The sequence below is a fragment of the Necator americanus genome, chromosome V, assembly GCF_031761385.1.
Source record: "Necator americanus strain Aroian chromosome V, whole genome shotgun sequence".
Lineage (NCBI taxonomy): Eukaryota > Metazoa > Nematoda > Chromadorea > Rhabditida > Ancylostomatidae > Necator > Necator americanus.
The window spans coordinates 27,868,457-27,895,175 of NC_087375.1; the positions used below are offsets into that span (position 1 = coordinate 27,868,457).

A 26,719-nucleotide genomic window follows, 5' to 3' on the forward strand; every position below is an offset into this window, starting at 1 on the left:
AATCAGCTCGTCTGCCACAGCGATCCATTTTTTCTAACGATTCATGGTAGGACCTGCTATCTTCAGTGAGGTTCTCCATGCCACTGTTTGCGATGAGCCCTCGAGGGAATGAATGGTTCTGCATCTCTGATCTCATCTAGGTGCTCCCTCACTACTTTTTCTCTTTCCTCAGTCTACTAAGTCCCCTATGACAAGAACGTTATCAGATATACCAATCCTGACACCGAATTATATATGTAGGCCAGTCGAACCTGAGACAGGCTTAGAAAATTGTGGTCGAGAAGAATTCATGTTTAAGCTAACAGCAAATAATACTTTTTACTAATCGAAAGGTGCAGTTCGCAAAAATTAAGAGTTTATTTACTTTTCTCCTCACTTTTGGGGGAATTCAGCAAATAAAAGTTTATCTGCTTCGGTTACGCTTAAGTCTTTTTAGTGCAAGTCGGAATCGCTGAGATTTTTATGAACGTGTTTTGATCTACAGAAGGACTTACAGGTCCAAACAATGTGTCAAATCAGTGGTTTTATCTCTCAGACGAGTCTGACACCAATTTATCGACGCCTAACTTAAAAAAGACTTGATTGACAATACCTTTGAACTTTTGATCGTGCGTTCACAAGCGAATCTCTTACCGACCACACCACGCCCGCCACTATTTAACAAATAAAATTTTGGAAATTTGTGAAGTCTTTTGCTCGAAAAAAAACTTAATAGAAAATACTCCTAGTGCCTCCTCGTTGTCTCATATCCCCCTTTTGCTTTCAAAGCGCTAATTATTCTAACGCTTTTCAAAGAATATATGAAATATTTAAAACTACAGCAACGTGAACGTTGAACTCAATTTAAACTTATGAGATTTCAAAATCAGTTTAATTCTAGGGTTGGAACAATGTTAACGCTTTTATTTCTGGTGAATTGTGCAATTGCCGATGTGTACCGAATGTCACTCACAAAAATCGAGTCTCCAATGGTGCAAATGATGAGAAAAGAAACATGGAAAGCAGAACTAAGGAAAATGAAAGAGACGCGTACGCAGATCACAAACGCTGGCAAGCCGTCGTTTCCTGTAAACGTAAGTGATCTCGGTCTTGATCGTTCAACCCTTCGATGACAGCGCAACTCACCCGCACACATTTAAGCATTTTTTACTTTCCTGATTTCCTAGTTCTTCTTGAAAATTATTTGTAGTTATTAAGTCTTCTTATTATCATTTACTATTGTTATTTCCTTGCCCAAATACATAGCTCGTAAAAGTTGATTGGCTCCAGATACGCAAAAAAAGCTCGCTGCCATCAGTGACTTAGAAGCTACAAAAGTTGAGTTGCATTCTTCAGTTCTTGTCATAATACCTTATTTGTACGGAAATATGTGGATAATTGTCGTTGTTTATAGTGGATAGTGGGCATTGTTATTTATAGAAATTCTCTGAATTTCTCTTTGTGTTTGATCGATCTCCATACATGAACTGTTTGTTGATTCTCCATTCTCTTCAACGATTTCCAATAAACCTCGGCATAATGGTGATTCAGTATTTGTCTTTTAAGTTCAGCCGGACCTGAGGTCGTTATAATCCTTTATTTGTGGCTAAAGTTTCGACGACTGCTTCATACCACAGTAGACTTGCGATTTTCTTTGTTGAGCGGATAGTGCTTTTGATCAAATAAGTCACGATCGATTTTGCTCTTTCAAACTCCGAAAAAGGCGAACTCGGCGAAACGGTAGCTAAGAATAAACGAGATAACAACCTCTTTTGTTAGTTGACTGTATGTTTAATTTACTAGGTATATGATTATTATGGTATCGAATATGTTGGCAACATTACCATCGGTACTCCGGAACAATCGTTTGAGGTTCGTCTAACCAATGATGTGAAATTTCGTGAAAAAGGAAAATCGATTCAGTTTTGATCATCAGACCCGCATAGGTAGTATTTGATACTGCATCAAGTGAAGTATGGGTACCAGATTACTCTTGTGCGCCCACTCCGGAACCGGAATGCGACAGATCAGAGTGCGACTCGGGATGTGAGTGAACTTCTTTTGAAGCCTTTTGGAAATGAGTTTATTTCAGAACAGATGTTTACACCAGTACAGTTTTACATTTTTCCACATACGGGGTCAGCGTATAATTATTGCGACTTTTTGCTACTTTTTTCCTCCAGAATCCAATATAATAATTTTTTAGACAAAGTAATCCTCGCTTCTTACAAGAGGGAAATACGCATCCAAAATCATATCTGTATGCGCCATGAAGCGGATATTTTGTAAACTGCTATTAGTTCGCTGAGATAACAAAATAAGTCTACCGCATTCTAACTTTTTTGTCCAAGTGGTGGAGAACAAAATTGCGAACATGGATTCTCGATACCATTTTCATTAAACAAAAAGAGAAGGTTATTTTATTTCGAGAAAACCTCGAACAAAACACCAATTTCTAAAAGAAAAAAATGCGAAAAATGGAGCAACAATTATGCACTGACTCCATACATACATATAAATTCACTCTAATCTGGCCACTTCTGCATTCTCCCGCGTTAACCTTTGTATTAGTAATTTCACTTTACAAGTTTCAATTTCACAGCTACTCTAAAATCTCAGGAATTTTTTTCTTTTTACAAAATAATATTTTAATATGACGTCACTTTTATTCAACGTCTTTTTTTTCTAATCTTTAGCCATTGTACAGTTCTGAAATCTCTTTGAACTTCACATTTTTCACTCCACCTTTCGAATTTTACTTGTGTGGTTTAGCAATATGTTCAGCAACGAGGTTCACTCCTCTGAAAATGACAAATATGAAGGATAAATCTACATGAGATGTGATGTAAGTTCGACTTTGAAACAGTATAAAAACAAAATTAAAAAGAAAATTTAGTTACTCTATACCTCTGAAAATTCGTATTTCCATGATCACACTGTAGAAAACAACGTGTGACAGACGTGACCACATTTCATCAAAATAGAAGAGGAAGATCTAGTGCACTCTTGCTGGGAGTGCTCGAACAAAGAGCATTCCCAGCAAGAGTGCACTAGAACTTCCTCTTCTATTCAAATAACAAGCAGTCAGTGAAAGTTGCACTCTCGCGCAGCTGGAGCGTCTGCTAGACAAAAACTACTCGACACAATCAGATTGGGAGAGTGACGTTGGCCCGACTCCAGACAAAGAAGTTTGAACAGTATATAAGCAGACTACCAGTCCTCAGTTAAAACATTTTTCGTACGTCAAGTTGCCAAGAGTTGAAGCATTCTACCAGCATACTATTGGCCCTCCTTATACTTTTGTTGTTTCAGTTGTTACTTTTCTTATGCTGTTATTCGCTCATGTATTGCCTTGATTTGTACCTTGACACTTATCATACCTGTATTTTTGTATGAATAAAGTTTATTTACTCACGTTTGAGGCATTCTTGCGTACGTAAAAATCCACTGAACTATACTAACTATTTGGTGCATCGCCAATTGCGAACATCTGAGCTGAGGAGCAAAGGAAAGAAATCTAGTGCATTAAGCCAACAAGGTGAGGGCTGAGCATCGGAATATTACACTGTATGCTCATAATTAGCTTCACGTTTGCATTTTTCTATTTCGCCTCAATTTGAAACTTGGGGAAAAGATTCCTCTTGCACTTCCAGAAATCCTTTCTCCTTATATCGAGCATCATCAATTGAAGAAATTATCCATTTCAATCCGACCAGCACGGCAAAAAAATGGCAACATCTCTCAAAACAAGGAAAAGAGTTCCAATTAGGCATTCTAATACACTAACGCAGCTCTCGGCACAGAATGCAGAATTGGGAGGCAACATCAATCTATGGGATAGAGAGGCATATAGTGCAGCTCTAAATCAACTCCAGAATGCTGATGTGTAAAATAAAACCCTTCAAACAACCTTTGAAGGTGTATTATGTGCATTATATATGCAATCAATCACGATACAGTGGATAAGATATCGGAATCTCTCACCACAGAAGAAGAGAATAAAGTGTACATTACTGAAGCTGAAGAACGCAAACTCTTTGAGGAGGAGATCCATAAGTTTCTGAAGGATATTATTATGCTCACTAGCTTCAATAATCCTTCTGATTCGTTCACTAAAGCCCTTGTTAAAAGACCTCAACACTTCGCAAGGGTAGAGGCAACGCTCCGCTTAGAGCAGGTGCATCAAACTGCAAATACTACGACGGGAAGGATCAGCGCTGCTGTTCAATCATTGTCTCATGCGCACGAATTGCACGGAACCCTGTACTAGCAAACAGCAAGTTGGGAGACTCGGGAAATGACTTCTTGGATGATACGGAGGACGGAGTCACCTTGGAACCTAGCTTTGTCAAAGAATTTTGGTGACAGAAGAGACCGAAATCAAGGAAGCTGAGCTTCCAGAATAAAGAGAAGACCACGTCAATTCCCACGTTCAGGCTAAAGACGCAATGGAAGTATCACGAACGTGACATTACTTAATTTCCTTAATTGTTTCTCGTCCCTTTTTGCCTTTGTAACAACGTCTAAAGTCGATGATTCATTCTGTAACTTGAGTTAGCGCTTTATGGCGGCTCATTTGTAGTTCTTAGCTTCGCAGCTGCAAAAATGATTCATTTAGACAAAGATGTTTACAGACCGATCAAGAGGGTTTTTTGTGCTACCATACTGTACTTCACTTCTGAATGTTGTTTATCCTTTTGCTCGCTCTACTTTCTACTCTATGTAACTGTTATCATTAGTGTTGTTACTGTGACGCCGGTTTAACTATATTAAACATATTTGAGCAAGTGCCGAATAAATTTCTGAGTATCCCGTGTGGCACATCGAACAAAACAGTCAACTGGCAAAGTCCAATACAAGTATCCAATTCATGTTCATGAGAAAGTTCGCCGTAATTTTAAGCAGTGTATCGCGGATGCGATCTTGTGAACTTTAGTAACGTGCAACCCTTCGCGATGTAGAATGCAGAGGAAATACAATGTTGTTGATTTGAACGCTTCTGTAGGAGTTATCCCGTAGCACATCTAAGAAAAGGGCTTTATAAAGGCTTTACACGCCAGTGTCTACCAGTTTGGTTCCGCCTTTCTTTAAAGGCATCACCCCACGAATCTGAGGTGGTGCAGATTTCAAGTGGAGTATTCGTATACGAGATGGGAGACTACGGAGAGGGAGGTGATTCCGTCTATTTCTTTCTAATTGCCGTAAAAAACGGCCCGGAAGATGCGGCGCCGCACAAGACTGGCGCGCTCCAATCGAACCTCTTGTACAAATGGTGCGCCAAAACGAATGGCTGTATCTTCCGGGCCTTTTTTACGGCAATTGAAGAAATGGACGGAATCCTTCTCTCCTGTCTCCCTCCGTTCAATACTCCCTTGAAATCTGCACCCTCATTCTGGGTGATGCCTTTAATTTAAATAAATATATATATTCGCTTTAACGCTTCTTTTGTTTGGAGCATTGTTGTTTTGGTTTACTCTGTGTTTTGTTGTGTTTTTTTGCACTGTGCTTCTTTCTACATGTTGCTTTGCTGATGCACTTAGTTATCATTTTATTTCACTTCTCCCTTTGTTCAATTAACCATGTAAACTTGTTTGTGTTATTGTGCCTTCTGTGTTGTTAATTCAGGTTTAATTACCCAAGTTTGAGGCAATAAAGTTTTGGCGCTGTTCGTTGAAAACACTGAACATCCAACAACTTTACAGTGCTACACGGAAATCAATAAACGGATCACCAATCAGAGCGAAAACATCAATAGCATGAGAGAAGATCTTTGCCATGAGTTCGGGCAATGTTATACAGATATGAAAGAACAAATCCGTAACCAGAGCGACAACATTTACAGCATGAAGGAAAGTGAGTAGTGAGTAGTGAGCCAAGACCTAACTCCGCGGAAGGATGTAGAACGAGAAGGTAAACTCTCTCCAACGAAGACTCTTCAGAGAACACTACTTTGAGACCTCAAGATCCTGTGGCACGAAGGAATGTTAGAAAGGAAGAAGCTGAAAAAGACTTATTTGATTTATATGATGAAAACGAGTGCAAAAGGAGGCGGACAGGAAAGCATTAACCAAATCCAACGAGAACATTCGATCATGTAAAGAGCATCCAGAGGAGGAGCGGAGAGCACAACTGGATGAACAGGAAGAGAGGATCGAGGAATTCCTGAAAGACAACAGGGAAATACCAGAGAGGAAAATTCAATGGCTCAACTACATGAGATCGGAAGAGCGTTTTCTAACATGCTCATTCTGTCTGCCTAAGGGAAACCATTACTCAGATGGCTATCCACTGCATGCAACTGTGGATGCGAGATCAAGACGAACACGTTGTGTAATACTTCCCAACAGCCGTTATGACACTGACCTACTGCAGCAAGGGCACCACAACAAGGCCTTGTGTGCCTTACCAGATACGATAACCAATCGTCAAAAGAAATGAAAAGGATAAGAGAAGAGCTGCAGACGCTCATGAACCAAAAACGCCAAACTGGACCCTCGACATCCAGGCCCTAGTGGAATATTCACATACGCCACCATAGAGCATTACAATAGAAGAGGAAGATCTAGTGTACTCTAGCTGGGAATGCTCGAACAAAGAGCATTCGAATAACAAGCAACAGCAGCAGTGAGAGTTGCACTCTTGAGCCGCTGGCGCATCTGCTCTGCAAAAACTACTCTAACACATTCAGAATGGGAGAGTAACGTTGGGCCAACTCCAAATAAAGAAGTTTGGACAGTAAATAAGCGGTCTGCCGGTGTTTACTCCTCACTCGAAGTATTTTCCGTACATTAAACATCAAGCCGAGCATTCTATCAGCATACTACTCAATTTATGCTTTGCTTGTTTCAGTTGTTACTCTTTTTATGGTATCATTGACTCACGTACTACCTTGATTAGTGCCTTTACGCTTATCATACCTTATCATACTGTTTCTTGTATGAATAAAGCTTAATTATCCATGTTGGAGGCATGTTTCCGTGACCAAAACATCCTTTGAACTACCGCTATCAACCTCTTCCAGAAGCGCAAATATTCGACTGTCTTTGAGTCTTGACATAATGACTGCAACTTGTCGATTATCAACGAGAAGCTAGAGCCATGACTGTGAACACTCTTTATTAGGAATAACTTTTCGGTGTTGTCGCTCTCCTCAGAGCCTGGGAAATCAGAACCTCTCAAACATTTCCTTCCAAATGTCTCATTCAGAACAAGTCATCATCCGATGGGATGATAGGTTCAAAATAAAAGATCAAAAGAGCCCAAATCGTCACCCTCACCTCGGTAGCTGCGTTCCCGTGATGTTATTGGTCCTCTTCGTGATAGAATCGCTCCGCTAAGACTAATCAGCATGCGACACACATATGACTCTGTTGATCACAAAGGTTTCGGTACAGAGCCAGCTTTTTGGCCACAGCTATGCACTCTTCCTTTCTATCTATTTTTCGACTTTTAGCGCTTATAAGCGTAGAAAGCGCCTAAAGAATTCTGCGAGTCACAATACCGGGTTTGTACGATAAAGGAGCATTTCAATGACATTGAATGACAACATTTGCGATGAGTTTTGAGAAGGGTTGCTGCGTTTAAGAGTTAAGTCCTTTTTTAGATTTTTAGATTTATTAGATTTTTTTAGATTTTAGAGTTAGATTTTTTCATACAAACACAAAAAGATCGCCCGATTTCGCCAGTGTACTGTTTTCCCGTATGTTTTACACGAGATTAAATAAACTGCGCCAGAGACCATGTAACAACCGTGCAACTTTCCAATGCAAACATCATTTTCTTATGGAAGTCTATTCCTGGCTATATTTTATTTGTGTTTCCATTCTGGAGAAACCAGTGATTTGTTCTGGGGCCTACTATATAAACAATAATCACTTATCGTTTTTTCTAAGTGGCGTGCAGAGTTTTTTGTCCGGAAATATCGTGTTGTGAACAAAAGAAGATTCTAAACGAGGAGGAATATTCCTGCAAAGGAAAGCATATCTTCAATTCGAAGAAATCAAACACTTACGTCCCTACAGAAGGATCTTGGAGCGACGCGGTGGGTAAAATTTCAAACTTTTAACTTTTCCCTGGATGTTTACTAACGAACTTTAGTTTACATTCAGTACGGTAATGGAGAAGCGGAGGGATTCTATGGCAACGATACGGTGCGATTCGGTGGTATTGGTACCAACCAACTGATTGTTCCTGGTGCTCATTTTGGTCAAGCCGAATTAATTACTGGCTACTTTACTGAAGTAATTTAATATCAAAACAGGAGATATGTTTTACTTTTGAAGCATACATGAATTACTCGTGAGAACCCGTAGAAATCAGAGCCACTTGATAGCTAGTATGAATGGTACCACGTCCATCAACTTTTCTGTTATCTTTGTCCAAAACGGCCGCCATCAGTTGGCCTTGTTCGCCGATCAATAATCTCAAAGCACAGTCATGATCTACCTCAGCGTAATTCCCATCCCAAACATCACTGCTGAACCTAATGCAACAGAATTTTTGGTGAACACTGTAGAATGCGTTATGTACTGTACACTGGTATTGGTATTGAAGGTAGCACACCACGAAATTGACGGTGTTGGGATTTCTACAAGAAAAGGTAGAGTTAGGGGTGTGGATTACGAGTATGAGCATTATCATGTTACCGTTACCGTTAGGTTACTCTCCTCTTATTCGCCCTGAAACAGCAGCGTGGAAAAGGGCTTTCATGTACGTTTTTTCTTACGAGGCACATTATAGCGCTACCTTTTTATACGCGTCAGTTCCCTCAGCTATTTAACCAAAAATGTTATTTAAATAGGCCGCCGAGAAAACCTCATTGATTTTTTTCCGTGGTGACGGCGCGTGGCCAGACGCGGGACTTTGTAAAATGCGTCGTAGGAAAAAAACGTACAAAAGGGAGCGCTTCCCATGAGGTTTTTTAGGGCGTTCAGAGAGAATTGAGCGTGGTTACCCTCACATTGGTAATTTACATCCCTAATCCTACCTTTTCGTGAGAGGGTCCTGACGTTGGCGATTTCGGCTGCCTTTAATAGTCATTCTTAGCAATAGTAACAAACATTGGTAAGTTTTCTCTTGGAAAAAAAATTATTTTGCGTTACCCACATACGTTCTACCACCGCTATCATTGAATAATCGTTTAATAGTTTAATTTCAGCATCCTATTGATGGTGTTTTTGGTTTGGGATTTCCTATTCTTTGCACAGAAGAAGTAGTTACTCCATTCCAACGTGCGTATGACCTACAATTAATCGATCCCGTGTTCACCGTTTTTCTAAAACATGCCAATGAAAGTGAGTAGGTGGTGGTTTTTAGCACACTAATAATGCTTTTCATCCCGTATCATGTTTGATCAGCCTAATAAGAAAAAAATCTACGGTAATAAGTATTACTGTAGTATTAAATGAGGCAACGAATATAATCCAAACATTTCATTTTTTTAAATGTCATTTTTGAAACAAAAGCCAACTCGTACAAGAAATTATGAATGTGTTTCCATGGCTAACCATATTGCTGAGAACAAATTTTCAGCAGTAAGAAAGAAATAAAAGAAAAATGTTTATCACTTTTCTCGTTCATTCCTTACACGTCCCAGCTACGACCACTCCGAAGTTTTTGATAAACATTTGAGTTTGTTGCCCGATTTTTTTAGTTAATCAAGATGATGCCGAAGTTATCGCTGTGAAGGCTCTACAAAACGCCAGCAGAGAACAGGATTTGAACCTGCGGGGGAAGGGGCCAATTAATTTCTACCTAATCCCTAACCACTCAGACATCTCTCCCTCTTCAAATTGTGGTCAAGACTCCAACATCCTCATGGTTAGGAGTTGAGCTCAGCTAACAGCTAAATTTTTGCGCATGGGACTGTGTTCTTTATAGGTCAATACATGTACCAACTAACAAAATTCTTAGTTGAGGAAGACAAGTTCGGTGGAATGTTTACATTTGGTGGTGTCGACGAGGAACACTGCGAAAAAGCCATCACCTACGAAACGTTAACTGAAGCTGCATATTGGAAATTCAAGGTATTAAATTGTGCAGTATAAGAAATTCGCGTTAAAAAGACTTGAAATTATCACAAGGTTTCCCGATGGGATGAAACAGCCATCACTTGACATGCAAGCTACGATTAGAGGCTCACCTTTCTCCACAGTATTTTAGACCTATAATGTTCGTATTTAAGATGGCTAATATTTCTTGTGGGAGCTTCAGTGCCAAAAATGAATGGTCAGCAACAACTCATACAGGAGACCTTTTTATTAGCGGTCCTTGGAGAATTATTTCAGAAATGGCCAAACAATACAATGCTGTGGTAAGTTTTCTTTCTATTATAAATAATCATGTGGATTTTCTCACAGAAATAAAATAATTAGAAATACGAATGGAATTTATATCAGAGATGGCAGATTATTTGTAATTTTAGTCCCTTCCACAACGGTTCACCGAGTCATGGTGGCGTAGAGATAACTATTCGCGTCGAACTGCGATGCACAACGGAGGTTCTTCCTCCGGCAGGATCACCCAAGCTGAGAAGGAGTTTGAAACATCCGACATTCCGACTCTAGGAGTCGTAAGCCTAACTAAGAGTAAACCACTGCTAAGATACACCACGTTCTTAGCAAAATGTCACAAGGCGGCTCTCTGACCCATAATTTTTTACGTTGACATCTTCATCGAATATCTTTCAATCAATAATCAGTAAAATTATCAACTGTAGGAGATCGGAATGAAAATGGCAATCGTCCCGCCGGGCCGTTGTCCGCCGCTCGCCTTTTTCATGGAAATTCTCTTTTCATAAAGAAAGATCATCTTCGGTGGACATGGCCGATTGCATACTCAAGGACTCCTTGTCCCAAGGTGATTGGCACATCGAGAAAGACACAGACGTGGACTAGGAGATGTTGCTCAGAGGATTAGCCTGTGCTGAACGTGCCTAGAAGCCGCGTATGACAAACTTGGATCGGATTTTGAAGAGCACCAAGGATTTGTTGGAATTAGGAAGGACTTGATTCGGTTATATCTCAAGTTGAGCAGTTAGCAGTTAACACTATCTGCAGAAACGCGTTGCAGGAGTATCTTTCGAAATACAGAAAGCAGAAGATTTTGGAAGCAGCACTAAGAAGTAGTCCAAAGAAATGCCTCAGGCACTTCCGCAAGTATGATATTCCGCTAGCACCCATGCTGAGCGAAGACGGTCCCGCACTCTTCTCGTCGTGAGATGGAAATAATAACGGAGAGATTCTACTCGAACCTTTTCCGTTCATCATGTCCTGTGTTAACTCTGGTCATTTCCATAGGTGAAGTTCCACCACAGATTCTCCCTTCGGAGGTACGAGTCGCTATCAAGAGCATGAAACCTGGCACAGCCTCCCGACATGATTTTATATCAGCAGACTTTCTTCGGGCTGGTGGCCATCCACGTCATGTAATCTTATCAGCGCACATGACATCCTACCTTCAGAAAGAGAGGATCCCAGATCAGTGGAAGACCTCGCAAACCGTCCTTATCCATAAGAAAGGTGACCGCACCTCTTCTCGTCGTGAGATGGAAGTAATAACGAAGAGATTCTACTCAAACCTTCATCAACTCCTGTGTCAACTCCGGTCATTTCCACAGTCCACAGATGCACTTCCACCACAGATTCCTTCATAATTACGAGTGTGGAGGGAGGAGAGTTTGTATAACACGCTCAGCAAGCATATCGGACGGTAATTCCGAAGTCTGGGAGGACCTTCGGAATTACCATCCGATCTGCTTGCAGAGCGTGTTATACTAAGTATTCGCTAAGATCATCCTCACGCGCATAGCTAGGGCGCTGCATGAAGCCCAGCCTCAAGGACAAGCTGGATTCACGTGCATGGACCACATCCAAACCGTGTCGAGGGTCATAGAGGTTTGCCGGGAATACCGCCTGCCCTTTGTTCTAACATTTGTCGACTATGAGAAAGCCTTCGACAGTGTAGAAATTAATGCAATACTGCCAGCGCTGGTCGATCAAGGTGTGCTTGTGCCGTATGTGAGGACATTAGTCAATTGGTACGTTCGATGCACCACTAGGATATAGTTTTTTCACTGTTTCCTCACCATACCTATTCGAAAGAGGATACGACAAGGCGATACTATATCGCCAAATCTGTTCTCGGCAGCATTACAATGAATAATGAAATTAATTGCTTGGGAAGAAAGAGACATAAGTGTTGGTGAAAGATTTCTCACGAAGCTTCGTTTGCGGACGATATCGTTCTCTTTTCGAGAAGTACCTGTGAAGCAGAGACGATGCTCAAGGAATTAAACGAAGTAGGGACAAGAGTAGGATTGCAACTAAACAGAAAGAAAACACAGTTAATAAAGAACGTCTACTGCGGAGGAGTAGAACTTGATGGCTCCTAAACCGTGGAAAATTCGTCATACGCCTTGGACGCCCTATGAATATGGAAAACGACTTGAAGGAAGAAATGAATAAAATAGCATGGAATGAGCAGCAATCGCACCCGTCAGGGAAGCTGTGCACCAACTGAGGGACCAAGATCTCTGCGCCCATCTGTTCGACTCGACAGTTCTTCCAACGCTCTGTTACGCAGCGGGGACGTTGGCAGACACCACTGCCACGTCTACGAAGCTACTCACCACCCATAAAGCCCTTAAAAGAGTCTTCTGAAGTTTAACCAGTGCACACAACACACAACTCTTCTTCGCAGCTCCTACTCAAGATCAATGTCCCGTCTTCGCAAAACAGCAGAATATACATTGAAGATAAAACATAGACGGGCTGGTCACACTCTGACAAGAATCGATGATAGATGGACTAAAAGAACACTAGAGTAGATCTTATGAGATGCTAAATGCCCTCCAGGGAGGCTACCAACGAGATAGAGTGATTTGTTCGCTGCAGGGATGTACCAGCTAAAAGCACAGGTGGGTACAGCTCAAGGACCTCGTCAACGTCAGTCCCAAAACTTGAGAACATCTTGGATGACAGTGGCTAGGCAAGGAAATGAGTAGAAAAGATACTAGGGGCCGCACGTCCAGTGAAGACGGGCCATATGATTATCGAAGTAATTTTAGCCCTTTGAGACTGATGCATTGTGCAAAATTTCCCCAAAATAAGTTAAGGTCAGTGTTTGGTGGGACTTTTGGAGGTTGATGTCTTTCAAACTGCTAAATAGGTAGGAGCAGGGGCATAATTTACAAGTATTACGATGAAAGCATGCAGCGACATCCGTTCAAGAACTTAAGGCATCGTATAATGTCGGCGATAAACGTCCGACAAAATATCACACGCGTCCTCACAAAATGCTAGTAACTTGCTTAAAAGCAGCGTTCGCGATGAATTTCGTAAAATTATGTTTTCTATTACCTATAGCTGCCTACTAGAGTGCCTATGAGTTTTTTAGATGAAACATGTAATCGCCTAATGTCCCACCTTTTTCTCGTAATGTCCTATGACCTACAACAGCCTGATATTCAATGTGAAGATCGAAAGATTTTAAGTGCGTGCTACCAGCGGCCGCATATCCGCTGAAACACTACGTAAAACTAATTCCAATGTATATGGATTCAATTTTCATTATCTTGAGCGACTATCAAATATTTTCCCAGGGTAGTGTGACACTAGGCGGAACAAACGTCAGATTGTTTCAGTCAACCTCCACTCAGCCCTCTGAAGACGGCAAAAATGCAGAAACTTCAGGCGAATAAATGTTCCATCTAAAAACCTCGTAGTGAGGCTAATAGAAAACATAGACAGAAGAATGCTGAGTTTGCAGGACACGAGGAGATTTGAACTAGTTCCTAATTCTATGGTGGGAATACGTAAGTCATTTTATCGGACACATTTCCGCAGGCTTGATCTGTCTGACCTAATGCCTCCGAGTGGTCTTGATATTTTACACATTTCTGAAGAAGAGTTGCGGATTTCTACCGTATTTGTTGGAAAACTACGACCTTGCTCAATATATTGGGAAGGTTCTAACTTCGAAAATCTCCCAAGCTTCTCTTGAAGGTGAATGACTAACGTTACTTTAAGTGGTTTTCTCCCATTATTAGAAAAAAATTGAAATAATCAAGTAAATTCGTGGCTGGATTCACGGTAGAGAATATTTTCAGGAATCGTTGCAGACAAAAGGCGATGCAACCTTGTCCCACAAAAATCCTCTCTTCATATCCTTGACATTTCTTCTTTCACCATTAATACCACCACGATGCCAAGAATTTTATCATCATCAATTCACTAACTTTAATGAATGAACTTAAACCTTAGCAAAACGCAAGTCAAAAATTGAAATTAAAATAATAGACATTCTCCTTTGGATCACTATTTTTCTCAAGCCTATGAATAGAATTTTTCTTTACAGTATAATGAAGACATGGATATATTTGTGATCGATTGCAACGCTCAACCAAGAATGGAAATCGGTATCGGATCTCACAAATACACAATTCGATCTTCAAACCTCATTATTAAAGTCAAGGAAGATTATTGTATTTTTGCGCTTCGTTCGCATGAAACTGGAGGTTTTTTCCCCACTTGGTCCCTTGGTTATCCATTCATTAGAGAATACTGTAATGTCTACGATTGGGGAAATGAACGTATAGGTTTTGCTAAATCAATTCAGAAGTAGTCATTGAATAGTATATATGTATTCTTCACAGTGAATACAATTCTAATTACAAAATACAAAAAAAGGAATAAATAAAATTTTTACCTTTTTCAAGACAACTTTCTTTTCCTCAAACGATTACAGTCTTTATTGAAACACTAGGCTGATACAATTTTTCACTCGAAAAAAAATAATTACTGCGACACATTGGCATGATAGTTTTCATAGTTTTTTCATAGTCATATGGTAAAAGAATATAGTTGATTTCGTTCACCAATAGGCAACATGAAATCCTATTAAAGACTTCCTGGGTTCATGTATTGTTTTCCAAAACTACTTGTTTACAGCCACATAGGATCAACAGTATTATTTCTGTCTACGAAAATTTCACTTTACTGTATAATTGATCACCTTTTAATTTCATATGGGGTCTCAAAAATTCATGATATTTAGTGCAAGTATGATTAGAAGGAATAGGAAAGGAACACCATAATAACATGATACACGACTTAAAAAAAAGAAAAGTTCATAAGGTATTTGAAGTTGATCAACTGTGTTTCTTTTCGATATTTGTTTATAGTCACAAAGAAGAAATCATCTTCAGTTCTCCACTCGATTTGTTTTGTTTTACGCAAGTAGTTGGCAAAAAAAGAAAAAAAAACTCGGCCTCCTTTTCCCGCCATGCCGATCGATAGTTAGGAAGGATCACGAACTCGCGAATTTTCTTATCCCACACCACACCACAAATAACAACTTCATTGCGGCACTGTGGGGAATTTTCGAAACAATAAACATGTCCCCAAACCGTAGATTCATGCGCCAAGTGCTCTTCTTGTGATTGAACGCATTGAAGAGCCAGAAATTCTATGTGCGAGAACCACTGAAGCGGAAATCCCTATTTGCACACAAATTCGAATAAAATTTCAGCGTTTATTACCATTCTTCCAAAATATACATGCATGCAAAAATAAAATAAAATAAAGTAAACAAAAACACTGTACAATCGTGAGATCGACTATTAAACCTTGAGGTATCGATGGACAGCAAGAAACTCTAACCACATGATCCTTAAAAATAAGAAAAACAATTCTATTTAAAAATACTTCAGAGAAGTTAAATCTTGGAATTCGGTGCTTGAATTCCAAAAACTTGCAATAATAGCAGTCTCTTGACGGCATTACCGCAGCACGATCAATACATACGCTTTACGCGAAACTAGCGGCAAGAGACGTATGATTTCTATCCAGAGTCACAATATGACCATAAAGTAGGACTAAGTACTGCACTAATACGACATCTTTAGCCGTAGATTGTTAGCTATGTAAAACATAAGTATCGATCGTGAATGTAACTCCATTGCATACAGACATCGCGTCAGACGCCACTCCCATTTTTTGTCCTCTTGCTGGAAAAATCGCAGGAAATGAGATGTTTGAGACGGAGGAGAGAGAGTGCAAAATGCATCGGACGCGTCGCGGTCACGTCGCAGGACCAAATCTATTGAGACATCTGTATGTGAGCTTACGGATTAAAACGCAAATCACTCAAAAGAACCTCAACTCGAAGAAATGTCGAAACAACACCAATTTTTAGCTGTTCTGAAGGGTGTTGTGACGCATTACCAGTTCTAGACCCAAATTACTGCCTAGCTGAACTGGTCGAACATCACAATCGGTCATAGCTAGGCATTTTATTCTACGTTCTTAGTAGAATAATGTTCCTAGCTCTACAGATTTGATACCACCTCATGATATGGCACGAAAGAAATTCCGCAGTACGACGTAAAGAACAAACTCAATCTTTAGGATAAACCCATAGCGCAAACATGCTGCTGATGTTCAGAAAACGAAAGCAGAAGGACAAAGTAGAAATATAAAACTGATGAGGAATTTCTTGCCAACTTCATACAGTGGTTTCGATTTTTTGAGCCATTCGCATGCGATCCAGTGTTCCCCTGAAACACACAGTTTTTCAGCCAAAATTTTTTATGTCTTATTTATGGATACCCTGATGACCACGGCATTTCGATAAATTCAAGTTTTCTTTTCTTGAAAACTGTTCCCTTTTACTCTTTCTTTTACCGATTTTAATATTAATTCAATATAAAGATATGGGATACTGGATCGACAGAGAAGCTTCAAAGAAACCTCCAGTCGGATTCAAGTTCATTGTGCCGTCATTGGAGACGCAGAGAAACATAGTAGAACGTAACTCGGAGCCAAAACAAATCAAACAACGCTTGTCACACTCACGTTGTCTGTACACCCGCATCCAGGGAATTTGGAAGTTCCACAGGATCAAATTTTAAATCGTTCAGACCACCCCATGATCGGCGAATCGCTTCACATTTCTCCATTGAACATTGTGGAAGATCGTCAGCATGGATACGATATTCTTCCAATTCTTCCTGGAACAGGTAAACAAATTTATGATACACTGGAAGTGCAAACTCGTTGAAGAATTAATGTTGACCTTCAATTTCTGTAGTTTCACAGAATTGGTTCGCGACCGTATTTTGACCGGAGACCCAATTTCAGATTCAGTTATTGGTTGAGAACTCTGGAATAGAAAATGATTTTCAAAGTCTAACTTTCAACTAATCGTACTCCAATAAAAACCATCTCTTGAATTTTCTACAATCAAAGAGAGCTTATATGACATTATAGGTGCGATAGGGAGGAGCCGTGAAGGTCCTAAGGTGAAGGGGATCAGGGTTATGGGGTGCAGCTCATGTGATGAGGATCTCTTTGCCAAGCGTCCAGAAGTGAAGAGGATGGAAGCACCGGCTCCGACTATCCTATGTATCTCTGACTTTGTGATGCAGTGTTATGTAACGCTTCAATCGGAGGCATGGTAGACCCATTTCAGATACGTGATGAAATACATCGACGAAGCTACTATGCAACTTAAAGGTAGCGCGTGTACCGAAATTGACGCATTGTGGAAACCTGATGGAGAACATGGACTCCAGGGTGTAGATTACAAATACAATTTCCGATATACGATTCCCGCTCAAGTCCCAGAAGCACGGCGTAGCAACGCCTTAGGTCCCACGAGGCACGTAAAAACGCTCCACCCTTGTTCGCGACCACGAGCAAATGGTCGAGAATCAATCAGGTCTCCTCAGCTACCTATTCAAGTAAAACCAATGAATAAACTGCTGAGCGAACAAGAGCATGTGCAGAGGTGGCGCGTTCTAATATGCTCCGTAGAAAATAAGACACTTCCCACGTCGGTTTCTAGGACGTCTAGGGGGAATTGAGTGGGGCCACACTCATATTCGTAATCTACACCCCGAACCCATGTTTTCCGTTAAGTTTTCACACCACGTTGACTTCGTAATATCCTGCCTGTGAGTAAGAGTCTGAAAATACTACTGAAAATCGCCAAAAACTGATTTATGAAAGTTACTCGAAGAGAATTACTACGAAGTGGGGCGTGAACGGGTTCCTATTACGCAGTGTTGGCCTTATCGCGGTGTAAAAACGAAAAAAAACACTTTCATGGAAAAGGGCCTACATGTAATCTTCACTGATCATCTAAATGAGACTTTCGCGTGTTTTAGTTGTTAGGTAAGCTCCTCCTCAGCACCAGTTCTGCTCATTTCCATTTTGTGCTCATTTTCGACCTCACTGCAGCATTCTGACCAGCAGGTTGTAATTTGTGACTTCAAGAAAATTTGGTTCCATTCTAAAAATCAGTTCCTGCAGCGTATTCTCATGTCTCCTTTTCTCAAAATGTCCTTGTAGAATTTACTATGCAGAATCACAACAAAATGAGCAGGGATCAGTTCTTATTCCGAAAATTATATATTTTTTTTTGAATTACAAAGGGAGAGAACACTGAAATCATAACCGTTTCATACTACTGTACATTTCGATGTTACAATCTATGCAGTTTGCAGTTTTATTTTTACTTATTAATTTTTTTTATTTTTACTGATTTATTTGTTTGTAACATGGTGTACATTTGTGGTTTATTTGCGACAAGTATAATTGCTGGAAAAAAATGCAGCAATCCCATCATGCTCGAGGGAAGGATGCTGTGCGATCAGGCTCACCTCGACATTACCATTCGCTTTAACCATCTCACTCTCGTCCTTCGTTTCTTCAGTGAAATCGTATTCGCTCATTATCTTTTTATGTCTATCGAGAAGACGTCGAATTTCATCCACATAATCGTCTGGAAGACGTTCTGGATCGCGTTTTCGCCTTAATTATTTTGATCATCATTTAGAATCAGAAGAGACGAGACAATCGTGAGCGAATACCTGCTACTTCTCCAATTATCAAAACATGACGCTAAGCACTGGGTAGCGATCAAAACAAGTGCTAGAAATAACGCGGTGAATAGGCAGCCAGCAAGGATCTCTGTGGCTTGCCAGTCGATCATACCTAGCATTGAGCGATAAATTGATCAGAACATGGTGAACATCGGACGTCGAACATTGAACGAATGACGAATCCCCTCATAACTTTAACAAATTGTGAGGAAAAAATGGGTCATAACTCTAAGCTGGTGCTGTAAAATGGAATGCATTTACAGCAGAAACACAGAAGCATTCAAACGAACAATGAAGTGGGAATTAAACGTGCCCGCTAAGAACTCTTATCCCATTGAGGACTAGTTTGCGATTCTCGGCACAAAAATCAGCTGTAAGACACGAAAAGAGTTGTTTTCAGCTCATCATATGGGTAATCTCCATAGGACTCCTTTCTGGATTCGAACACCTGACCATAAACCTTGAAAAAAACAATGCAGCCGTGAGCTAAAGTTTAGACCCAATTTTTAAAACCCCGGCACACCTATGAAAGCTAAAGTGAAAAAGATCAATAATCATTTTCAGATACCAGGAAACAAAGCACAACAAACCCTCGAGATACTTTCGAAAAAGAAGAATAGGAAAAATATGGAAATAAACTGAAAGAAACGAAAAGTAAGAAGAAAAGGCAAAAAGTAATTAACTACGCCGATTAATATTTTCCGAACACTTCTAATTTTTTCTCATGGTTAAGAAATTATTGAAAATTAATCCGGAACCCCTTTCGAAAGCTCAGAAAACGCCCACGTGCACTTAAACGGAAGGCACCTATGAATGGGAAACGAATCAGGTTTTTTCGTCATTTGCGGCAGCGAGCACACAGTGAGAGCAAACTTTAAACATGACACGATGGTGACCTTTTTTCGGGACTATCGCCTTCTGCCCCGTGAAGGGTAACATTTGAACGACGATGCACTTGTGCTAGCAACAATAAAGTCCACCTCAGGTTATTGACGCTTTTCACTCGTTATTATCATGTGAAAAGGGATTGGAAGAAAAAAAAACAAATATGGTCCCACAGGCAGCAAAGCACAGAACAGTAACTCGAAGAATAACAGCAATTTTGCAAGCATAAATAAACATGGTCAAACAATGCTCCGTTATCGAATCTCCAACTGTTTACTGTAAGCATAGATGAAAGATTCAATTATTGAGTTATTTATTTATTTCTTACTTATTTATTTACTCAATCACTTCCGGTGTGATTTCCATAAGTGACTGTCATGTCAGCAGTAGACAACGAAACAGAAACAAACAAACAAACAAACAAACAAGAAAATTTGCGATGTAGGTTTCACTTTTAGCCTCGATAACGACTATTCCAATTTCGCAATTGAAGAAAATTTCTCAAAACTAAGATCAGAGATATCTTTATTGGGCAAATACTGGTGGAGATAAAAATCCCAACCCTACCAGAATGTCGTTTCGCCAATTTTTTTTTGTGGATTTTTCGTGGTTTTTTTTTACCTGTAACTTTGATACTAGAAGAGAGGAGAGGAGAACGAAAAAAAAAAACTGCGCTTATCATTTATAAGGCGCTTCAATTGCTCAGAAAAAATCGTTATCAGCGAAGTCGAACATTAATCTCTATTTTTAAACGAGATTGATAAAAAAATAATGGTAAGTGCCCTTAAAAGAAAAATAATAATAACATCGCTACAACATATACATACATAATTAATTCTTTTTCTAAGTCGTTTGTTTTTTTTTCCGCCACTGCTTCTCCGTGGAAGTGCAATTTTGCAAATAATTTTTCGCTAATGTACTTAATTATATGACCACGAAAAATCCTACGAGAAAACATAAACAAACATAAACGAGCAAACATTTGTTTCTAAATTTAGCGTGAAAAAATAAATATGTTCAGAGTTGATATCGTAATATTATGCCAAAAGTGCAATTGATTCTGTCTAGCGAAACTCTTTGCGTATGTGTAATTGTTGTCGTATAGATTCATCTCTCGGCCACGGAAAAAAGTGAGGGAAAAACGAGCATGGAAGAAAAAAGAAGAAGAGAACGAAAGGAATTAGCTTCTTAGCCCAACAAAACGCATAATATGGGAGCGAATTCATTACGAACGTAAAAATGAAAGATAGGACATCTATTGGAAATTATTCCCAATCGACCATTACCCTTCCAAATTCAGTAGCAATATTTTCTTGTAACATAGCAATATATTTATAGCAGTATATTAATATTCGAGAATGGTTCCTTGATTAATACCACGTGACCTTCCACAAGAAGACGATACAACATCCGTACTATTCGAGTTTTTTTCCTCGAAAAAGCGAGCGAATATCCTAATTTGAGAGCTTCCAACGATTCGACAATTTGAAGAAAAAAGAAACCGAGGGCAACCACATCTGTTAGAAGAATCGGCAGAGATTTTAAGTGCGCCGCCGCGCCGTGCAGTTCTTACAGATTTTGCTTTGACTTAAATGCCAATCTTCATAACATAAGAAAAAAACCCGATGTTATTGACTGCATATCCATGTTTTTGTTCTATTTTGCTGACGCTAGGTTTGTTTTACCTCTCTTCTCTGTTCGTTTGTTTGTTATGAAGGAATAACCATTCATTATTACTAGGCCGCCCTAGTGCAAACCAAGCCTTTCATCCCTTCGGGGCCGATAAATAGGTACCAGGAACGTCTGGGAGGATAAAAACAGTGACTTGATAATCGGCTGGCCCCCGCACGTCATGGTATAGGCCCGCTGCACTTTTGTAAACCTCAAACGATTCTGAATTGAAGTGAACGTGGGGGGGGCATCCCAGGAGGATTGATGCGCCAGTGGACTTTATCCTTTACTTTCTATTATTATTAAATAGAATTCTATTTTTAAGAAAAATCCACCAGGAGACCGCAGGAAGAGTTCCAACAATTTTAATCATTTTTTCGAGGAAAAGAACAGAAAAAAGCTTGTAAATTGACCTTTACCAAAAACCAGTGGCATGGGTAGAACCTGAATGTTCCCTCGTTATTAGTGATACTCAAGTGGGTTTGGCGGATGTCTGAACATCCATTATATCCTATACATAATTATTCATTGGAAATGAATATTACGAAAAATACCAGAAAAAATATGAGTAAGGGTTAACGAAGAAGAGAAGGAGAAGAGAGGTGGAACTACTCAACTTCACATATCAATACGTCCTCCACAAACTGGAACTTTTCCAGAACAAGGTGTTCTGTGAGCCTTCGATGCACAAACAGTCACGAGAATACTCGCAGAACTTAGAACCTTGAGAATACCAGTCTAATTCTATAACGGAATGTAAGGAAGGTAATTAATCCTTATTTTGCGTTGCAACTGCCTCTCCCAGCAAGCAAGCCCAATTCGTGAAAACTCCATGGGAATACTGTAACTGCTTGTTTCGACTTCAAAGAATTCACATGAAAACAAACGTCAGCTATTAGTTACAAGGCTGATTTTGAAAAAGTTCTTCCCAAATTTCTTTCATCTTGATTTTCTTGGTGCTATGTAGGATGTGCTTCGCGTGTCGAGGAAGCATGCAGTCCTTAAAAAAGCGACTATAGTCCCATTGTCATGGCCCAAAATGAAAACCAACACGGTGGTCCCACCATGTTTTTCTCAACAATACGAAACGTCTTGTAAGGATAGGATGTTTATTTCTTGTGAAGATTTCCGTCCCGCTGGTCTTAGCATTACAGCCATTCAGCGTGCAGACGCGTCACCATACGCGCCGCTTAGCTGTATCCAAAGCAGCGATTGAGGGAACAAAGTCTTTGGCAGAGGCTAAATCCTACAATTCTTCCCTCGGTGCAAGTCTTTACATTCCGAAAAAATATATCTGTAATGTCGATATATCTGTCCTCATATACTTTAGAAACCAGCTCAAATATTGATTGGATTAGCGTCTACGGAATCAATATGAGACACAACTTTACAACATAATATTGAGATTACTCAAGTGATACTGCCCTTGTGGTTAGAGGCAGCGTATCATGAAACTTCGAGAAACAGTTTTGCTTGCACCTGCTTCCTCCAACAATGCAACTTATTACAGGCAGTAGAACGATGCCAGTCCGCAACGCGCCCACGATTGTGCAGGCTGGAGGACTTTCGCTGTTTATCTGGGTTGTATCGTAGGGGGCATAGGTGCAATCAAAACCTTTCTCTCATGTTTTTTTTTCTGATTGACTAGACGCAACTGGGTTTGATCACACTCATATTCGTGAACTACATATCTACCCCTTCTATTCGTGAAGAGATCCAAACATCCGTCAACTTCCTAGTGCGTTGCCCTTGAGGATGCAAGACATGCAAACCTGATGAGAAGAGGGGCAATCTTCATAAGCAGGCTTTTATACAGAAAACAGCTACTACAGAGGCTTTCTTCCTTCTTCGTAATTGGCTTCAAAAAGATGCAGAACTTCCTAGGACGAATTCAAACGTTAAAACAATCCAGAATATCTATATTGTGGGGAGCAGAGAATGATATATAGTTTCGACAAAATTTTTGTTTTTTTTTCTGTCGCCACTTTACGATCATCCTACGTCGCAATTCAGTCCAGTAAACTTTTGAAAATCCTCATGAGAACGAGAACGAAAACCAGTAGCATCTCATAGCTGGATCTTGCCGCATGGAGCTTACAATTCGTTCAGAATGAGTGCGACATGAGTTGTAGACATGAGTTCGAGATTACACAAAAAACGGGACTTCCAGGAATTTCGTGATCCTAACTTCATGACCTCTAGTACAGAAAATCCAGAAAACCTAGGAAATTAAAAAATAGCAGCTAAGAGGGAGAGTGACTACAAATAGCATTTGAAGGTGGAAATATAGAATCGAGTCGTTCAAGATTTACGAACAGTGTCTGGCCCATGCAATGACTTGTGGGGCTAGCCGAAGTTTTCAGATTGTTTTTTTTTCTCCCAGACATGTCTGGTACCAACTTATCGACCTTCGAAAGGATGAAAGGATTTGTTGGCACTAGGGTGGTCTCGAACCATCGAGATTGATCGTTCAGTCACATCGGAACTTCTTATCGACTGCGCTCACTTTACAAGGGAATCTGAAACTCGCTCAATGAGACAAACTATTTTTGAATTGTCGCACAATTTACCTACGAATAAACTAGTCTAACCTAGCAGCTAATCGATCAATAACACAAACTTTTTATGCCGTTCAATGGATGTGGTAACAAAATCAGCCTAAATCCCACACCAGAATTATCTGTTGTAAAAGGCCCGTTGATAGATGCTGCGTACGAAAAACCCCACGCAACTGGCAGCAATGCGAATACAAAGCATGAAAAAGTGTGCAATCGCAAACCTGATCACAAGTATGTGAAAAGCAGCACGTGACTTTTTGAAAAATTCTTAATAATTCATAATTCTACAGAGATGTAAAAGGTAAGTAAGTAGAACTGTCAAGATTCTGTTGCAAATAAAGTAAGTTATGCAGCAAAATAAATACGAAGCAAGCGGACTAACGAGTCGTGGGGTAAGATTCAAAGGAAGGTGGTCTAAGTATCTAAGTATTAGATAAGTAGTGCAATTCCGTACTTCAGCACCGCTTACTTCGAACTTCACTGCTCCACAACTGCTGCTGCTGTAGAAATGAAGGCCAAGGTTAAGAAAAGACCGACCAGTGGAAATAATTAATTACAATCTCTCATTAAAGATGAGCACAAAGAAATCTGAGTACAGTATTTTTCAGTTTGAAAAAAAAATCGTGTATTTTGCAGACATTTGAAAAGCGAACATTGATTTGTGATTACAACATTTAATTTTAAAGAATGTAGAAATAATAAGTGCAGTAATAGACACGATAGTATGATGAATCTGTACTTGCTACTTTATCGGTACACTTAGAAAAAAGATGATTCGTTTGAAAAAAAGGAGAGTGGAACCACAGAGAATGTAGAGAGGGGCTTGAAAATGTCTAGCTTGGATTCAAAATATTAACGTAAATAACAAATAAGATAAGAAACATAGAAGAGCGTCTACAAACAACTCCTAGAATGATTCATCTCATCAAATAAAAATCGAGAGCATAGTGGAAGCGATACTATCCATTGAACAGCTGCTGTCAATCGGTTCGGATCGTGGTCGGGTTTTATGGAGCGTAAAATGCAGTGCTGGAATGGTGCCGGCAGCGCAAAATGCGTAAGAGCCGCAAGCCCCGGTTCCTGCGCATATTGCGGCGATTCGCTAACGACAACATAAAACTTTATAACGAGGTCGGCATATCTATGAGGAAATGGTTCCGGATGCCGCACTGACCCTCTATGTGGGACTCTGGACGTGAGAGATGAGCCATATGTGGACAATTTCAACGCACTAAGTCACCTCATTTAATCATTTCCACGGAAACACCTGACGTCCTTCTGGATGTGAAGGGTGGAGAGGCAGCTGACCACTTCCTAGTAGTGAATGATGCGATTCCCTGAAACGATCAGTGCCTCGAAACTTGCTGAATGGAGATGGCTTATGCGGAGAATATCATCGTAAATGCCTTCTGTCCATGATTACTGTACCGGCCGGTAGTGTGTTTTGTCTGATGACTAATGTCTAGTCAGCGTCAAGTGCGCTTTCGAGGACGTACATATACACCTACATTCCTTCTTACAGTAAACTGACGCACACTTTCATACAAAAAAATAGCTACGATGCAAGCAAACTACAATCGGGTCAAAAAAGTCTCACATGTGGTGCTACTACCTAGCCCACTGACTGGACTATGCATTTATGAGTCTCTAGCGCGGTTCATGTCTTTATTTTTCTGGTTCATTTTATGCGTAACATTATTCGAAGATAATAAACCCAACAAGTACAAAAAACTGCTTAAAAAGTAGAAAATCATGAAATATGAGAGTCGAACAATGCGCTGACATAAAAAGGTTAAGCGGAGCGGTTTTAACCGTTTGCCGGTAGCCGCGAGCGTATCTAGAAACGCAGATCTAGCGGGATGGAAAAGTTTGCGAGGGTCCCATAGCGCCGTAGCTCTGACAGCAACCAATTACACAATTGCACCACATTTCAAGCCGTATTGACCCGAATGCGATAGTCTTGGGTGGATTTAGCACGATCCTTCCCTTACATTTAATGTCATGAAATCCAATATCCTCCTAATTGACCGCACTACAGATCACAAAAAAAAAATAATAGATTTAAAATAAAGTCAACAAGAAATAGGGACAATACTTCGTAACTTCTTGCTGGACAGCAAATCAGAAATGGTGCAGCATGGAGACCGAACAAGATTCTAAAACACTTTGTAATCGCTTAAGGACATGCAACTGGTGCAGTAAGGTCTCGTTCCCATAATACCTAGAAAATCCTAAATCCTACGCCGAAAAAAAGCAGTCAGGCACCTGTTGAACACAAAAAAAACTGTACGATTTGCACGGTCAGCTCTAAATTACCTATCGCACGCAAATGTTTTGTAGCATTTCACAACATTTTGCTGTTATCGATCGAACACGCTTCGCACATTTTAAGACAGCTACATGAGCAGATACAAGAGATACTGTGATTCGTTATGTACGCAACAACAGACTCCGAGGGCCTATGCTACAGCACTAAAAAACTTATTTAATGGTACTTCTACGTCCTACAGCACTTCTATCCTTCTAAGTACTACTGTAATTCACTAACGCAAACTACCACCATCAAAGTTCCTAGAGAACTCTAAGTACATTAGCCGGTCGAATCGGTTTCCACTACATTTTAGGACAAATTTTCCATGGAAAACGTAATAAGCAATAATAATAATACGAAAGGAAGGAAGGAGTGCTCGAAGACATCTCCAGCAAAAAAAAACAGAAAATAAATGAAATTTAAAAAAAAAAA

The 26,719-nt window shown here is 40.0% G+C and overlaps 2 protein-coding genes across 4 annotated transcripts; one reads left to right on the plus strand and one right to left on the minus strand.

The window, feature by feature from the left end:
• Nucleotides 1-108: 108 nt before the first annotated feature.
• RB195_015443 (uncharacterized protein) lies at nt 109-14,601 on the plus strand (the record flags this gene model as incomplete). 2 transcript variants are annotated; one of them, XM_064206161.1, is made up of 11 exons in its annotated part: nt 109-140; nt 881-1,073; nt 1,420-1,521; nt 1,783-1,851; nt 1,926-2,025; nt 7,872-8,020; nt 8,088-8,219; nt 9,137-9,272; nt 9,892-10,004; nt 10,163-10,291; nt 14,335-14,601. In XM_064206161.1, 11 exons carry the CDS (start codon nt 109-111, stop codon nt 14,599-14,601), a joined length of 1,422 nt encoding a protein of 473 aa, XP_064062042.1. The 2 variants fall into 2 exon arrangements, with proteins under 2 accessions (XP_064062042.1, XP_064062043.1); XM_064206162.1 differs by lacking the exons at nt 109-140; nt 1,420-1,521; nt 7,872-8,020; nt 10,163-10,291; nt 14,335-14,601 and adding exons at nt 3,939-4,129; nt 10,403-10,549; nt 11,769-12,016; nt 12,873-12,966 and having other exon boundaries at nt 942-1,073; nt 9,859-10,004.
• Nucleotides 14,602-16,482: 1,881 nt separating this feature from the next.
• Nucleotides 16,483-18,972, minus strand: RB195_015444 (uncharacterized protein; the record flags this gene model as incomplete). 2 transcript variants are annotated; one of them, XM_064206163.1, is made up of 5 exons in its annotated part: nt 16,483-16,534; nt 16,833-16,987; nt 17,053-17,139; nt 18,641-18,791; nt 18,851-18,972. In XM_064206163.1, the coding sequence occupies 5 exons, from the start codon at nt 18,970-18,972 to the stop codon at nt 16,483-16,485; spliced, it is 567 nt and encodes a 188-aa protein (XP_064062045.1). The 2 variants fall into 2 exon arrangements, with proteins under 2 accessions (XP_064062045.1, XP_064062044.1); XM_064206164.1 differs by lacking the exon at nt 17,053-17,139.
• Between the last annotated feature and the right edge of the window lie 7,747 nt (nt 18,973-26,719).